Source organism: Ranitomeya imitator, chromosome 1, assembly GCF_032444005.1.
Source record: "Ranitomeya imitator isolate aRanImi1 chromosome 1, aRanImi1.pri, whole genome shotgun sequence".
Classification (NCBI taxonomy): Eukaryota; Metazoa; Chordata; class Amphibia; order Anura; family Dendrobatidae; genus Ranitomeya; species Ranitomeya imitator.
The window spans coordinates 649968855-649985713 of NC_091282.1; the positions used below are offsets into that span (position 1 = coordinate 649968855).

The 16859-nt window shown below is 42.7% G+C and overlaps 1 protein-coding gene across 1 annotated transcript; it reads left to right on the plus strand.

Annotated features, from left to right (window-relative positions):
- The first annotated feature begins 14659 nt into the window (after positions 1–14659).
- LOC138658004 (olfactory receptor 5V1-like) lies at positions 14660–15965 on the plus strand. The gene has a single exon (XM_069745588.1). It carries the CDS (start codon positions 14858–14860, stop codon positions 15791–15793), a length of 936 nt encoding a protein of 311 aa, XP_069601689.1. The 5' UTR covers positions 14660–14857; the 3' UTR covers positions 15794–15965.
- Positions 15966–16859: the final 894 nt, after the last annotated feature.

The following is a 16859-nucleotide window of genomic DNA, read 5'->3' on the forward strand; positions in this document are numbered from 1 at the left end:
GCTTGCTGGAAGCTCTGGGATGCAGGGTGGCGCCTCCGCACCGTGAGTCGGTGCGGAGGGTCTTTTGCGCACTCTGCGTGGTTTTTTGTAGTTTTTGTGCTGACCGCAAAGTTACCTTTCCTATCCTCTGTCTGTTCAGTAAGTCGGGCCTCTCTTTGCTAAAATCTATTTCATCTCTGTGTTTGTGATTTTCATCTTAACTCACAGTCATTATATGTGGGGGGGCTGCCTTTTCCTTTGGGGAATTTCTCTGTCAGGTCTTTCCATGCGCTTTTAACCACCAGGTCCATTAGTGTCCTAACCACCAGGTCATAACAACTCCTCTTTAAACTTAGTTTTTCACGAGCATCTATCAGTTTGTTTGGTTTTCCTCCAACACGGATCTGCTTTCTCTAATTCAGTATCTCACGAACAAGTTGGACTTTGCCCTTTATACGGACACGTGTCTTTGGCAGCATTTTTTTACGGGCATTTCTTATGTCGAGCTTCACATGCGCATCTTTTACACCAATCTTCTGACGTGCATGAAACACATTCTGGTAATTGGTGGTGGGCTGGCTAAATGACTAATCATTGTAGGCTGTATCCTGGATCTTATACCTCTCATAGACACACTGTTATTAATCCTTAATGTTAACATTCCTGTCATCACCATGCCCCTTTTCTTGATCACTTCATCCCAAAAAAATTGTCCGCCATATTTTTACTAAAAACCTGCATCTTCCCAGCAGCAACTGTGTAGGAAACCACTTTACTGTTTTCCAAGGTGTTTATGATGCGTCTAAAAAAAATATTTACACACTATGTTAATATGTACCCCCAGGGGGAAATGTTTGTCAGCCCATACACTTAGTGCACAGGCATTCCAAGTATAGGTGAACTGCTCCTTTGTAATGTGAAATTTGTTTTATGATACACTCTTTGTTTCTTCCAAGGCTGGTTGTAGTGCATGCAAATTAGGGACAGGCCTTGCATTCACTTCATGGACAAACTATATGGTAATAAAAAAAAGAATAATGGAAACTTTTTTCATGTTGCCATCCAGTGCGTGGTTTCGAATGGTTATTGGGGTGCATGTAACATTGGTGCAGGCCATGCCTTGCATTCAGTGCTTAAAGGGAAGGAGCCATCAAAAAAAAATTTTTTTCAGAAATTGTAAAAATGTAAAGAATTAATGATTACATTTTCTTAAAAAATATTATCATTTGTTTATAATTTAGTAAAATATGAAAAATAATTTGAAAAGTTTTGGAATTTCCACTTTTAAACACTAGGGGGAGCAGCTGCTGAAATTTCAGAAAAACCTAGTGTAAAACTAGCTCACATTACTGCACTGCAGTAATTATGGGCGGAGTCTGCTGACGTGTGTGATGTCTCCTCTCCTTCTGGGTGTTTGCTAAGGGATTAGAGAGAATGATATTCTGGAACCCAGTGAGCAGCCATTTTGTTGGTGACTGCAGAGTATGGCTGCCGTCACACTATCAGTATTTGGTCAGTATTTTACCTCAGTATTTGTAGCCAAAACCAGGAGTGGAACAAATAGAGGAAAAGTATAATAGAAACATATACACTTCTGTATATATCATCCACTCCTGGTTTTGGCTTACAAATACTGAGGTAAAATACAAACCAAATACTGATAGTGTGAAAGCAGCCTTATACTGACAAGTAGACAGTCACCAAGGATGGCAGGCAGCGAGGATTCTGGGAGATATGTGGTGGAGGGAGCAGGGTGACAGCAGCACAGAGTATTTCAGGAAAGCAGTGTGCTGGTCTATAGGGGCCCCCTGTTCGGTGTGCGGAGCAGCCAGGGATTGTACATAGAGCGCTGTCTTTTATACACATGGATGGACCGTCTGCTCCACAGAAATCCAGGAAACATTTCTGCGGATTGATGGCCTGGTCTGATCCAGACTTTGCATGCAGACCCCATTCCCCTCCTCAGATCCTGTCTTCTCCATCCTGTCCTGGCGATGTGTGAAAGCAGGGCAACAGGCGCAGTCGGGGTGACGCTGGGAAGGAAATGTAGCCATATAGTAACGATAAGAATGAGACCCCTCTCTTCAGCTGCCTCACCAGCCTTCCCCTGACTACACCTAACTGGAGGTCATGCTGCCCCCTCTATTACCCCAGACCCGCGTGCGGGTGCTCAGCCAGAACCACCATAGAATGGGTCCGCTTTCTGAAGATAATACTGCCACAGTGTTCTCACATAATACCGCCATATAGATCACACATAATACTATCAAATAGATCACACAATACTGTCATACAGTTCTCACATAATACCACTATATAGATCACACATAATACCGCCAATGTTCTCACATACCGCCATATAGATCACACATAATACCGCCAGTGTTCTCACATACCACCATATAGATCACACATAATACCGCCAGTGTTCTCACATAATACCGCCATATAGATCACACATAATACCGCCAGTGTTCTCACATACCACCATATAGATCATACATAATACCGCCAGTGTTCTCACATAATACCGCCATATAGATCACACATAATACCGCCAGTGTTCTCACATACCACCATATACATCACACATAATACCGCCAATGTTCTCACATACCACCATATGCTTCTCACATAGTACCGCCATATAGATCACCTATAATGCCGCCACATAGATCTCACATGTATTGTAAATAAAGACTCGGCCAGAATAAAGTCCTTTATTAATCTTTTTTATACCATACCGAACGCATAATCCTCGACTCCCTCATCTCCCACAACAAAAATAATAAACCACAATGGGGAAAGACACGCAAGGGGGAGAGGAGTGCATAGGAGAGGATTAGATACTGACTGCTGAGCCGTGTATCTAATCCTGTCCTGTGTGATACTGTGCTGCGCCGTGTATCTAATCCTATCTTGTGTGATACTGTACACAGGACAGGATTAGCTACACAGGACTAGATTAGCTACACAGGACAGAGATAGCAGTGGTAGATGGTATATAGAGGCAGGCAGCAGTGGTAGATGGTATATAGAGGCAGGCAGCAGTGGTAGATGGTATATAGAGGCAGGCAGCAGTGGTAGGTGGTATACAGAGGCAGGTAGCGGTGGTATACAGAGGCAGGTAGCAGTGGTATATAGGGGCAGGTAGCAGTGGTATATAGGGGCAGGTAGCAGTGGTATATAGGGGCAGGTAGCAGTGGTATATAGGGGCAGGTATAGTGGTATATAGGGGCAGGTAGCAGTGGTATATAGGGGCTGGTAGTAGTGGTATATAGGGGCTGGTAGCAGTGGTATGTAGGGGCAGGTAGCAGTGGTATATAGGGGCAGGTAGCAGTGGTATATAGGGGCTGGTAGCAGTGGTATATAGGGGCAGGTAGCAGTGGTATATAGGGGCAGGTAGCAGTAGTATATAGGGTCTGGTAGCAGTGGTATATAGGGGCAGGTAGCAGTGGTATATAGGGGCAGGTAGCAGTAGTATATAGGGTCTGGTAGCAGTGGTATATAGGGGCAGGCAGCAGTGGTATATAGGGGCAGGTAGCAGTAGTATATAGGGTCTGGTAGCAGTGGTATATAGGAGCAGGTAGCAGTGGTATATAGGGGCAGGTAGCAGTGGTATATAGCGGCTGGTAGCAGTGGTATATAGGAGCAGGTAGCAATGGTAGATGCATAAGAAAATAAAAACTCTGTACTTACCTTCAGTCCTCTCCCAGGAAGTGCTGAATCATGTTCAGGGCAGAGCAGTGTGACGATCTCCCTGCTCTGCTCTGAACAGGTCGGCAGTGAGCAGTGATTGCAGCCTGTAATAATAAGTACAGGCTGCAATCACAACTCCTGGCTGCAGATACTCACCCCGAACCTCTCTTCCCAGCAGCAGCTTCTCCCTGGCAGCTCCTGCCATCGCACACTGTGTGCGATGACAGAGGAAAATAAAAAACAAAATGGCCGTGATCTCCTCTCACAGCTGTGACGTAGCAGCCCAGGGGGCGTGCCCAAGTCACAGCTGAGAGGCAGGAGGAGCGGTCGGAGCCCGACTGTTGGCTCCTATGCCCATGGCTGCCGTAAGTGAGGTGTGCAAATGTCGTGCCCAGACACTTACACCCACACTAATGAAAATGGCGGCCTCCAGTGGCAAAAGTAAAAATGAATAAATAAAAAAGTATTAACCCCTCTGTGACCTTAGACGTACTATCCCGTCGAGGTGCCCTGGGCTTATCTGACCCTGGACGGGATAGTACGTCATAGCCGATCGGCCGCGCTCACGGGGGGAGCGCGGCCGATCGCGGCCGGGTGTCAGCTGCTTATCGCAGCTGACATCCGGCACTATGTGCCAGGAGCGGTCACGGACCGCCCCCGGCACATTAACCCCTGGCACACCGCGATCAAAGATGATCGCGATGTGCCGGCGGTGCAGGGAAACACCGCGCAGGGAGGGGGCTCCCTGCGGGCTTCCCTGAGACCCCCGGAGCAACGCGATGTGATCGCGTTGCTGCGAGGGTCTCACCTCCCTCCCTGCTCCCTCCAGCCCCGGATCCAAGATGGCCGCGGATCCGGGTCCTGCAGGTAGGGAGGTGGCTTCACAGAGCCTGCTCAGAGCAGGCACTGTGAAGCCTGCAGCGCTGCATGTCAGATCAGTGATCTGACAGAGTGCTGTGCAAACTGTCAGATCACTGATCTGTGATGTCCCCCCCTGGGACAAAGTAAAAAAGTAAAAAAAAAAATTTCCAAATGTGTAAAAAAAATAAAAAAAAATATTCCAAAATAATGAAAAAAAAAAAAAATATTATTCCCATAAATACATTTCTTCATCTAAATAAAAAAAAAAACCAATAAAAGTACACATATTTAGTATCGCCGCGTCCGTAACGACCCGACCTATAAAACTGTCCCACTAGTTAACCCCTTCAGTAAACACCGTAAGAAAAAAAAAAAAAAAACGAGGCAAAAAACAACGCTTTATTATCATACCGCCGAACAAAAAGTGGAATAACACGCGATCAAAAGGACAGATATAAATAACCATGGTACCGCTGAAAGCGTCATATTGTCCCGCAAAAAAAGAGCCGCCATACAGCATCATCAGCAAAAAAATAAAAAAGTTATAGTCCTGAGAATAAAGCGATGCAAAAATAATTATTTTTTCTGCAAAATAGTTTTTATCGTATAAAAGCGCCAAACCATAAAAAAATGATATAAATGAGGTATCGCTGTAATCGTACTGACCCGAAGAATAAAACTGATTTATCAATTTTACCAAACGCGGAACGGTATAAACGCCTCCCCCAATAGAAATTCATGAATAGCTGGCTTTTGGTCATTCTTCCTCACAAAAATCGGAATAAAAAGCGATCAAAAAATGTCACGTGCCCAAAAATGTTTTCAATAAAAACGTCAACTCGTCCCGCAAAAAACAAGACCTCACATGACTCTGTGGACCAAAATATGGAAAAATTATAGCTCTCAAAACGTGGTATTGCAAAAAATATTTTTTGCAATAAAAAGGGTCTTTCAGTGTGTGATGGCTGCCAATCATAAAAATCCGCTAAAAAACTCGCTATAAAAGTAAATCAAACCCCCCTTCATCACCCCCTTAGTTAGGGAAAAATAAAAAAAAATGTATTTCCATTTTCCCATTAGGGTTAGGGCTAGGGCTAGGGTTAGGGCTAGGGTTAGGGCTAGGGTTAGGATTAGGGCTAGGGTTAGGGCTAGGGTTAGGGCTAGGGTTAGGGCTAGGGTTAGGGCTAGGGTTAGGGCTAGGGTTAGTGTTAGGGCTAGGGCTAGGGTTAGGGCTAGGGTTAGGGTTAGGGCTAGGGTTAGGGCTAGGGTTAGGGTTAGGGTTGGGGCTACAGTTAGGGTTGGGGCTAAAGTTAGGGTTAGGGTTTAGATTACATTTACAGTTGGGAATAGGGTTGGGATTAGGGTTAGGGGTGTGTCAGGGTTAGAGGTGTGGTTAGGGTTACCGTTGGAATTAGGGTTAGGGGTGTGTTTAGATTAGGGTTTCAGTTATAATTGGGGGGTTTCCACTGTTTCGGCACATCAGGGGCTCTCCAAACACGACATGGCGTCCGATCTCAATTCCAGCCAATTCTGCGTTGAAAAAGTAAAACAGTGCTCCTTCCCTTCCGAGCTCTCCTGTGTGCCCAAACAGGGGTTTACCCCAACATATGGGGTATCAGCGTACTCAGGACAAATTGGACAACAACTTTTGTGGACCAATTTCTCCTGTTACCCTTGGGAAAATACAAAACTGGGGGCTAAAAAATAATTTTTGTGGGAAAACAAAAAGATTTTTTATTTTCACGGCTCTGCGTTATAAACTGTAGTGAAACACTTGGGGGTTCAAAGTTCTCACAACACATCTAGATAAGTTCATTGAGGGGTCTAGTTTCCAATATGGGGTCACTTGTGGGGGGTTTCTACTGTTTAGGTACATTAGGGGCTCTGCAAACGCAATGTGACGCCTGCAGACCAATCCATCTAAGTCTGCATTCCAAATGATGCTCCTTCCCTTCCGAGCCCTCCCATGCGCCCAAACGGTGGTTCCCCCCACATATCGGGTATCAGCGTACTCAGGACAAATTGGACAACAACATTTAGGGTCCAATTTCTCCTGCTAACCTTGGAAAAATACAAAACTGGGGGCTAAAATATAATTTTTGTGGAAAAAAAAATATTTTTTATTTGCATGGCTCTGCGTTATAAACTGTAGTGAAATACTTAAGGGTTCAAAGCTCTCACAACACATCAAGATGAGTTCCTTAGGGGGTCTACTTTCCAAAATGGTGTCACTTGTGGGGGGTTTCTACTGTTTAGGTACATTAGGGGCTCTGCAAACGCAATGTGACGCCTGCAGACCATTCCATCTAAGTCTGCATTTCAAATGGCGCTCCTTCCCTTCCGAACCCTCCCATGCGCCCAAACGGTGGTTCCCCCCCACATATGGGGTATCAGCGTACTCAGGACAAATTGGACAACAACTTTTGGGGTCCAATTTCTCCTGTTACCCTAGGGAAAATACAAAACTGGGGGCTAAAAAATAATTTTTGTGGGAAAAAAATTTTGTTTTATTTTTATGGCTCTGCATTATAAACTTCTGTGAAGCCCTTGGTGGGTCAAAGTGCTCACCACACATCCAGATAAGTTCCTTAGGGGGTCTACTTTCCAAAATGGTGTCACTTGTGGGGGGTTTCAATGTTTAGGCACATCAGTGGCTCTCCAAACGCAACATGGCGTCCCATCTCAATTCCTGTCAATTTTGCATTGAAAAGTCAAACTGCGCTCCTTCCCTTCCGAGCTCTCCCATGCGTCCAAACAGTGGTTTACTGCCACATATGGGGTATCAGCGTACTCAGGACAAATTGGACAACAACTTTTGAGGTCCAATTTCTTCTCTTACCCTTGGAAAAATAAAAAATTGGGGGCAAAAATATAATTTTTGTGAAAAAATATGATTTTTTATTTTTACGGTTCTGCATTATAAACTTCTGTGAAGCACTTGGTGGGTCAAAGTGCTCACCACACATCCAGATAAGTTCCTTAGGGGGTCTACTTTCCAAAATGGTGTCACTTGTGGGGGGTTTCAATGTTTAGGCACATCAGTGGCTCTCCAAACGCAACATGGCGTCCCATCTCAATTCCTGTCAATTTTGCATTGAAAAGTCAAATAGCGCTCCTTCCCTTCCGAGCTCTCCCATGCGCCCAAACAGTGGTTTACTGCCACATATGGGGTATCAGCGTACTCAGGACAAATTGGACAACAACTTTTTGGGTCCAATTTCTCCTGTTACCCTTGGTAAAATAAAACAAATTGGAGCTGAAGTAAATTTTTTGTGTAAAAAAGTTAAATGTTCATTTTTATTTAAACATTCCAAAAATTCCTATTAAACACCTGAAGGGTTAATAAACTTCTTGAATGTGGTTTTGAGCACCTTGAGGGGTGCAGTTTTTAGAATGGTGTCACACTTGGGCATTTTCTATCATATAGACCCCTCAAAATGACTTCAAATGAGACGTGGTCCCTAAAAAAAAATGGTGTTGTAAAAATGAGAAATTGCTGGTCAACTTTTAACCCTTATAACTCCCTAACAAAAAAAAAAATTGGTTCCAAAATTATGCTGATGTAAAGGAGACATGTGGGAAATGTTACTTATTAAGTATTTTGTGTGACATATCTCTGTGATTTAATTGCATATAAATTCAAAGTTTGAAAATTGCGAAATTTTCAAAATTTTCACCAAATTTCTGTTTTTTTCACAAATAAACGCAGGTACTATCAAAGAAATTTTACCACTATCATGAAGTACAATATGTCACGAGAAAACAATGTCAGAATCACCAGGATCCGTTGAAGCGTTTCGGAGTTATAACCTCATAAAGGGACAGTGGTCAGAATTGTAAAAATTGGCCTGGTCATTGACGTGCAAACCACCCTTGGGGGTAAAGGGGTTAAAGTAGTACATTTACTTTTGTATTAAAAATAATTGATTATATAATCAATAATTATTAATACAAAAACTAAAATCACGGCACCCTCCCTTTAAGCAAACAGTATGGGAGACATACTTTCTTCTAATAGGAGCAAATTTGTCCTGAGGCCCTCAAGTAAGACTGCTGAAACAGTTATTGGGGGGTATGTAACATTGGTGCAGGGCAGGCCTTGCATTCAGTGCATAAGCAAACAGTATGGGAGATACATTTTCTTCTAATGGGAACAATTTTGTCCTGAGGCCCTCAAGTACATCTGCTGAAACAATTATTGGGGTGCATGTAACATTAGTGCAGGGCAAGGCTTGCATTCAATGCATAAGCAAACAGTAAGGGAGACACACTTTCTTCTAATGGGAACAATTTTGACATGAGGCCCTCAAGTATGTCTGCTGAAACAGTTATTGGGGTGCACGTAACTTTGGGGCACACCAGGCCTTGCATTCAATGCAACACTTTTTCAGGAGGCCCTCCTGTACGTCTTGTGAAAGGGGTATTGGGGTATTTACTTTCCTTGTGGAGTTTGTCACTGACTTCCTTCTGGACATCTGTCAAGTTAGCAGTCTTCCCCATGATTATGTAGTCTACTTAACCCCTTCATGACCCAGCCTATTTTGACCTTAATGACCTGGCCGTTTTTTGCAATTCTGACCAGCGTCCCTTTATGAGGTAATAACTCAGGAACGCTTCAACGAATCCTAGCGGTTCTGAGATTTTTTTCATGACATATTGGGCTTCATGTTAGTGTTAAATTTAGGTTGATAATTTTTGTGTTTATTTGTTAAAAAAAATGGAAATTTGGCTAACATTTTAAAAATGTCGCAATTTTCAAATTTAGAATTTTTATTGTGTTAAAAGAGAGAGTTATGTGACACAAAATAGTTAATAAATAACATTACCCACATGTCTACTTTACATCAACTCAATTTTGGAAACAAAATTTTTTTTTTGCTAGGAAGTTATAAGGGTTAAAAGTTGACCAGCGATTTCTAATTTTTACAGCAAAATTTACAAAACCATTTTTTTTAGGGACCACCTCACATTTGAAGTCAGTTGGAGGGGTCTATATAGCTGAAAATACCCAAAAGTGACACCATTCTAAAAACTGCACCCCTCAAGGTGCTCAAAACCACATTCAAGAAGTTTATTAACCCTTCAGGTGCTTCACAGCAGCAGAAGCAACATGGAAGGAAAAAATGAACATTTAACTTTTTAGTCACAAAAATGATCTTTTAGCAACAATTTTTTTATTTTCCCAAGGGTATAAAGAGAAACTGGACACCAAAAGTTATTGTACAATTAGTCCTGAGTACGCTGATACCCCATATGTGGGGGGGAACTACTGTTTGGGCGCACGACAGGGCTCGGAAGGGAAGGAGCGCCATTTGACTTTTTCAATAAAAAATTGGCTCCAATCTTTAGCGGACACCATGTCGCGGTTGGAGAGCCCCTGTGTGCCTAAACATTGGAGCTCCCCCACATGTGACCCCATTTTGGAAATCAGACCTCCCAAGCAACTTATCTAGATGCATAGTGAGCACTTTGAAACCCCAGATGCTTCACAAATTGATCCGTAAAAAGGAAAAAGTACTTTTTTTTCTTTTTTTTTCACAAAAAATTTCTTTTAGCCTCAATTTGTTCATTTCCACATGGGCAACAGGATAAAATGCATCCTAAAAAGTGTTGGGAAATTTCTCCTGTGTACACCGATACCTCATATGTGGTCACAAACCACTGTTTGTGCACACGGCAAGGCTCGGAAGGCAAGGAGCGCCATTTGACTTTTGATTGAAAATTAGCTCCAATAGTTAGCGGACACCATGTCGCGTTTGGAGAGCCCCTGTATGCCTAAACATTGGAGCTCCCCCACATGTGACCCCATTTTGGAAACTAGACCCCCCAAGGAACTTATCTAGATGCATAGTGAGCACTTTGATCCCCCAGATGCTTCACAAATTGATCCGTAAAAATTAAAAAGTACTTTTTTTTCACAAAAAATTTGTATTAGCCTCAATTTGTTTATTTCCACATGGGCAACAGGATAAGATGGATCCTAAAATTTATTGGGCAATTTCTCCTGAGTACACTGATACCTCACATGTGGGGGTAAACCACTGTTTGGGCACACGGCAGGGCTCGGAAGGGAAGGAGCGCCATTTGACTTTTTGAATGAAAAATTAGCTCCAATCGTTAGCGGACACCATGTCACGTTTGGAGAGCCCTTGTGTGCCTAAACATTAGAGCTCCCCCACATGTGACCCTATTTTGGAAACTAGACCCCCCAAGGAACTTATCTAGATGCATAGTGAGCACATTAAACCCCCAGGTGCTTCACAAATTGATCCGTAACAATGAAAAAGTATTTTTTTTTCACAAAACATTTCTTTTAGCCTCAATTTGTTCATTTTCACATGGGCAAAAGTATTATATGGATCCTAAAATTTATTAGGCAATTTCTTCTGAGTACACTGATACCTCCCATGTGGGGGTAAACCACTGTTTGGGCACACGGCAGGGCTCGGAAGGGAAGGAGCGCCATTTGACTTTTTGAATGAAAAATTAGCTCCAATAGTTAGCGGACACCATGTCGCGTTTGGAGAGCCCCTGTGTGCCTAAACATTGGAGCTCCCCCACATGTGACCCCATTTTGGAAGTTAGACCTCCCATGGAACTAACCTAGATGTGCGGTGACCACTTTAAACCCCCAAGTGCTTCACAGAAGTCTATAACGCAGAGCCGTGAAAATAAAAAATCATTTTTCTTTCCTCAAAAAATTATTTTTTAGCCCACAATTTTTTATTTTCACAACAGTAACAGGAGAAATTGGACCCCAATAGTTGTTGCCCAGTTTGCACTGAGTACGCTGACACCCCATATGTGAGGGTAAACTACTGATTGGACATACTTCGGGGCTTGGAAGGGAAGTAGTGGCGTTTTGAAATGCAGACTTTGATGGAATGGTCTGCGGGCGTCACGTTGCATTTGCAGAGCCCCTGATGTGCCTAAACAGTAAACCCCCCACAAGTAATCCTATTTTGGAAACTAGACCCCCAAAGGAACTTATCTAGATATGTGGTGAGCACTTTGAACCCCCAAGTGCTTCACAGAAGTTTATAACGCAGAGCCGTAAAAATAAAAAAATAATTTTTCTTTCCTCAAAAATGATGTTTTAGCAAGCAGTTTTTTTATTTTCACAAGGGTAGCAGGAGAAATTGGACGCCAATAGTTGTTGCCCAGTTTGTCCCAAGTATGCTGGTACCCCATATGTGGGGGTAAACCACTGTTTTGGCGCACGTCGGGGCTCGGAAGGGAGGGAGCACCATTTGACTTTTTGAACACAAGATTGGCTGGAATCAATGGTGGCGCCATGTTGCGTTTGGAGACCCCTGATGTGCCTAAACAGTGGAAACCCCTCAATTCTAACTCCAACACTAACCCCAACACACCCCTAACCCTAATCTCAACTCTAGCCATAACCCTAATCACAACCCCGACCCCAACACACCCCTAACCACAGCCCTAACCCCAACACACCCCTAACCCTAATCCCAACCCTAGCCATAAACCTAACCCTAATCCAAACCCTAACCCCAACACACCCCTAACCACAACCCTAACCCCAACACACCCCTAACCATAACCCTAACCACAAGCCTAATCTTAACCCTATTTCCAACCCTAGCCCTAATTCCAACCCTAACTCTAATTCCAACCCTAACCCTAAGGTTATGTGCCCACGTTGCGGATTCGTGTGAGATTTTTCCGCACCATTTTTGAAAAATCCGCGGGTAAAAGGCACTGCATTTTACCTGCGGATTTACCGTGGATTTCCAGTGCTTTTTGTGCAGATTTCACCTGCGGATTCCTATTGAGGAACAGGTGTAAAATGCTGCGGAATCCGTACAAAGAATTGACATGCTGCGGAAAATACAACACAGCGTTCCCGCACGGTATTTTCCGCACCATGGACACAGCGGATTTGGTTTTCCATAGGTTTACATGGAACTGTAAAGCTGATGGAAAACTGCTACGAATCTGCAGCGGCCAATCCGCTGCGGATCCGCAGCCAAATCCGCACCGTGTGCACATAGCCTAATTCTAAGGGTATGTGCACACGATGCGGAAAACGCTGCGGGTCCACAGCATTTCCACCGCTGCGGGTCCGCAGCAGTTTCCCACGAGTTTACAAAAAACGCTGCGCACATGCTGCGGAGAAACTGCGTGGAAACGCAGCGGTTTACATTCCGCACATTTCACTTCTTTCTGCGGATTCCGCAGCGGTTTTACAACTGCTCCAATAGAAAACCGCAGTGAAATCACCAGAAAAAACGCGATAAATCTGCAGCGGTTTTGCACTGCAGATTTATAAAATCCGCTGCAGAAAAATCCGCAGAGAACCAGAATATGTGAGCACATTCCCTAACCCTAACCCTTAATTTTTTTATTGTTCCTACCTATGGGGTTGATAAAGAGGGGGGGTTCATTTACTTTTTTTTTATTTTGATCCCTGTGATAGGTTTTATCACAGTGATCAAAATGTACATGTAACAAATCTGCCGGCCGGCAGATTCGGCGGGCGCACTGCGCATGCGACCGCCATTTTGGAAGATGGCGGCACCCATGAAGAAGACGGACACCGGGAGACTCGGTATGTATGAGGGGGGGAGATCGGGGCACGGGGGGGCGTCGGAGCACGGGGGGTGGCATAGGAGCACGGGGGAGCGGGCAGGAGGACGGGGGAGCGGAGCACAGGACGGAGGGGAGCGGAGCACAGATCGTAGGACTGGGGGGGCGATCGGTGGGGTGGGGGCACATTAGTGTTTCCAGCCATGGCCGATGATATTGCAGCATCGGCCATGGCTGGATTGTAATATTTCACCAGTTTTTAGGTGAAATATTACAAATCGCTCTGAATGGCAGTTTCACTTTCAACAGCCAAGCAGAGCGATCGTAGCCACCCTGGTCTGAACTACCACTCCCCCTGTCCCTGCAGATCGGGTGAAATCGGAGTTAACTCTTTCACCCGATCTGCAGGGACACGATCTTTCCATTACGCCACATAGGCGTCATGGGTCGGATTGGCACCGACTTTCATGACGTCTATGTGGCGTCATGGGTCGGGAAGGTGTTAATAAAGCTAAGGACCTTTTTAAATGGTTAGGAAGCCTTCACAGGTGTTTATGTTAATTATTTTGATTTACTGAGATAATGACTTTTGGGTTTTCATTGGCTGTAAGTTATAATCATTAACATTAACAGAAGTAAACACTTGAAATAGATCACTCTGTTTGTAATGTCTCTATATAATATATGAGTTTTACTTTTTGTATTGAAGAACTGAAATAAATTAACTTTTTGTTGATATTCTAATTTTATGAGAAGCACATGTATATGTAGTGATTTTTTTTTATATCATATGATGTCCTCTAAATATTCAAGGCAGACCATCAGGGTCTATGGGTTCAAGAGTGTTCTTTGAACACTTCTTGGACTATGTTTGTTAAATGCATTTTTGCACTATATGAGTTGGCTTTGTTATCTGTGCTATTACATATTATGCAAAAATGGGAAATCAGTTCAAAGTCAATAAAATTCACTTTGCATCTTCCAAAAAAAAGATTCTCTTGAATCAAAATTTTTGCTAATTTTCTTCATGCCATTTGGCAAAATTGTGGGGTGTATAAAAGGGGGTTAAATAATATTGATGGCTGGGTACTCCACTATCATCCTGCTGCCGCAGACCTTGTCTGATCGTCTATGAAGTTCCTTCCAATGACTACTTTCCTTAATCACATAATATTTTCTTTGAGCATCATAACTCTGTGTTGAGGTTGGCCTCTAATATTAGATATCACAATGTCAGTCAGCGCCTCAGGTGATGCACATTGTAATATCATGGTCTTGGTGTGAAAAACCTCAGTGCAGGGTATAGTTGACAAAAGAAGACATAAAAGAAAAAAGATCCCAGATGGATCTTTGGGAAACACTTGATGGTAGGCTGTGGTGACAGCAGGACAGTAGAGCACTGAGGTGATAGATTAGTCACGCTTTGCCAGGGTAAAGAAATTCAATGGCACTGACACTTTATCAACTATACTTTCTTTTGTCTAGGTCAATAAGGAATGAGCCTAATTATGTATCAATATACAAAACATACATTCATTTAATGATATTTTATATTTTAGTTATATTTTAATAGGAAATCAACCCAATACAGTCCTCAAAATTGAAGCAAACATGGATACCCTCTCAATACAAGAAATATAATTGCCGAACAAAGTTGGTTTAAAATGTTGGATGTCTCTGAATGTAAGCTTTTCATAATGAAAAAATAAGATTTGTAACTTTTTGAATACTTGTTAAAGTAAGAATTTCTGAATATTGATTTTGGATGGAAAATTCAACCCACACATTTAAGAAAACATTCATCCTTCTCGGACTTTCTAAAGTTATCGGTTTTCAGGTTTTCTTTTCTTTGATTTTCTTTTTGATGTACATAGTAACATTATCAGGAAACACAACATTGATTATCATGGTTCAATGTAACACGCGACTCCAGACCCCTATGTATTTCTTCCTCACCAACTTGGCTGTTATTGACATTTGCTTTTCCTCAACCGTAGTACCCAAGATTCTCTTAAATACATTATCCAATGACAAAAGCATCTCATTTTTTGGATGTGCAGCTCAGTTATACTTTCATCTGGCCTTGGGGGGCTCAGAATGTTTACTTTTGGCAGTCATGGGCTATGATAGGTTCATGGCCATTTGTAAACCATTACAATATAATATTATTATGGATAGGAAGTTATGTTTGTATCTCGTTGGTGGATGTTGGATTGTGAGCTTTTTAAACTCATTCCTTCTCACATTTTTCACCTTTCGTCTACCCTTCTGCAAGTCCAACCACATCAGCCATTTCTTCTGCGAAATGCCTCCTCTTTTTCATCTCTCTTGTAAAGACACTTGGTTCAATGAAGTGACCAAGAACATTTCAGTTGGGTTAATTGTCCTTGGCTCTTTCCTGTTGATTCTCATGTCATATCTCTATATAACTGTGACTATATTAAAGATCCGTTCCACCAAAAAGCAGCATAAAGCCTTCTCAACATGTGCCTCTCATATTACTGTGGTCTCCCTCTACTATGGTGCCATCATGTTCATGCATCTCCGCCCACGTTATGCATATTCTCCTGAACAGGACAGGATTGTAACTATTGTCTACACAGTTGTGACTCCAATGCTGAATCCCATCATCTACAGTATCAGAAATAAGGATGTAAAAAAAGCCATAAAAAGAACCATGTGTTTTAAAGAAAATCAATGATTTTTGCTTTCATGAGTTGATCAAGATTAGAGATGAGCGAACCTTCCAATGTTGTGACCGGCAAATATCCCAATTTTCACTGAACATGTTCGATGAACGATTCAGCGCACATACCACAACCCCATTGACGTCAATGTGAGGCAAAAATAAATGAATATACAACACCATTAGAGAGACCAAAAAGCTGTGAAAACAGCTAAAATTAGGGGCAGATACAAGGAAAAGTGTCATCAATTCGTCAATCAATTGCACTATAAGTAAATCATTAAAAAAAATAAACATGGGTTCCCCTGTATTTTTGATAACCAGCCAGGCAAAACTGACATCTGCAGGCTGCAGTCCTCAGCTGTTAGCTTCAGCAATGGTTAGTTATCAAAAATAGAGGGATCCCCACACCATATTTTTTACTATTTAAATAATTTATTAAAAAAAAGTGAACAGCTGGGGCTGGAATTCAAAGGCTGCTAAGGGGAAATGGATACTGGCCCCCAAGCCTAAAACTAGGTGCCCTCAGCCATCCCAGAAATGGTGCATCTACTAGATGCACCAGTTCTAGAACTTTGCCCGGCTTGCCCCACTTTCCCTGTGGTGGTGGCAAGTGGGGTTCATATTTGTGGGGTTGATGTCATCTTTGTATTGTCCGGTTACATCAAGCCCATGGCTTAGTAATAAATAGGCATCTGTAAGATGCCTAGTCATTACTAATCATAGAGTTATATACTCCCCTCACCTACTGTATCCTCACTCATCCGTTGTAGATTGTGAGCCCTAACTGGCAGGGTCCTCTCTCCTACTGTACCAGTCATGACTTGCATTGTTTAAGATTACTGTATTTGTTTTATATTTTGTATATCCTTCCTCACATGTAAAGCGCCATGGAATAAATGGCGCTATAATAATAAATAATAAGCCAGAATAAAGTCCTTTAACCCCTTAGTGACAAAGCAAATTTGCAGCTTAATGACCAGGCCAATTTTTACAATTCTGACCACTGTCACTTTATGTGGTTATAACTCTGGAACGCTTTAACAGATCCTCCTGATTCTGAGACTCTTTTTCGTGACAT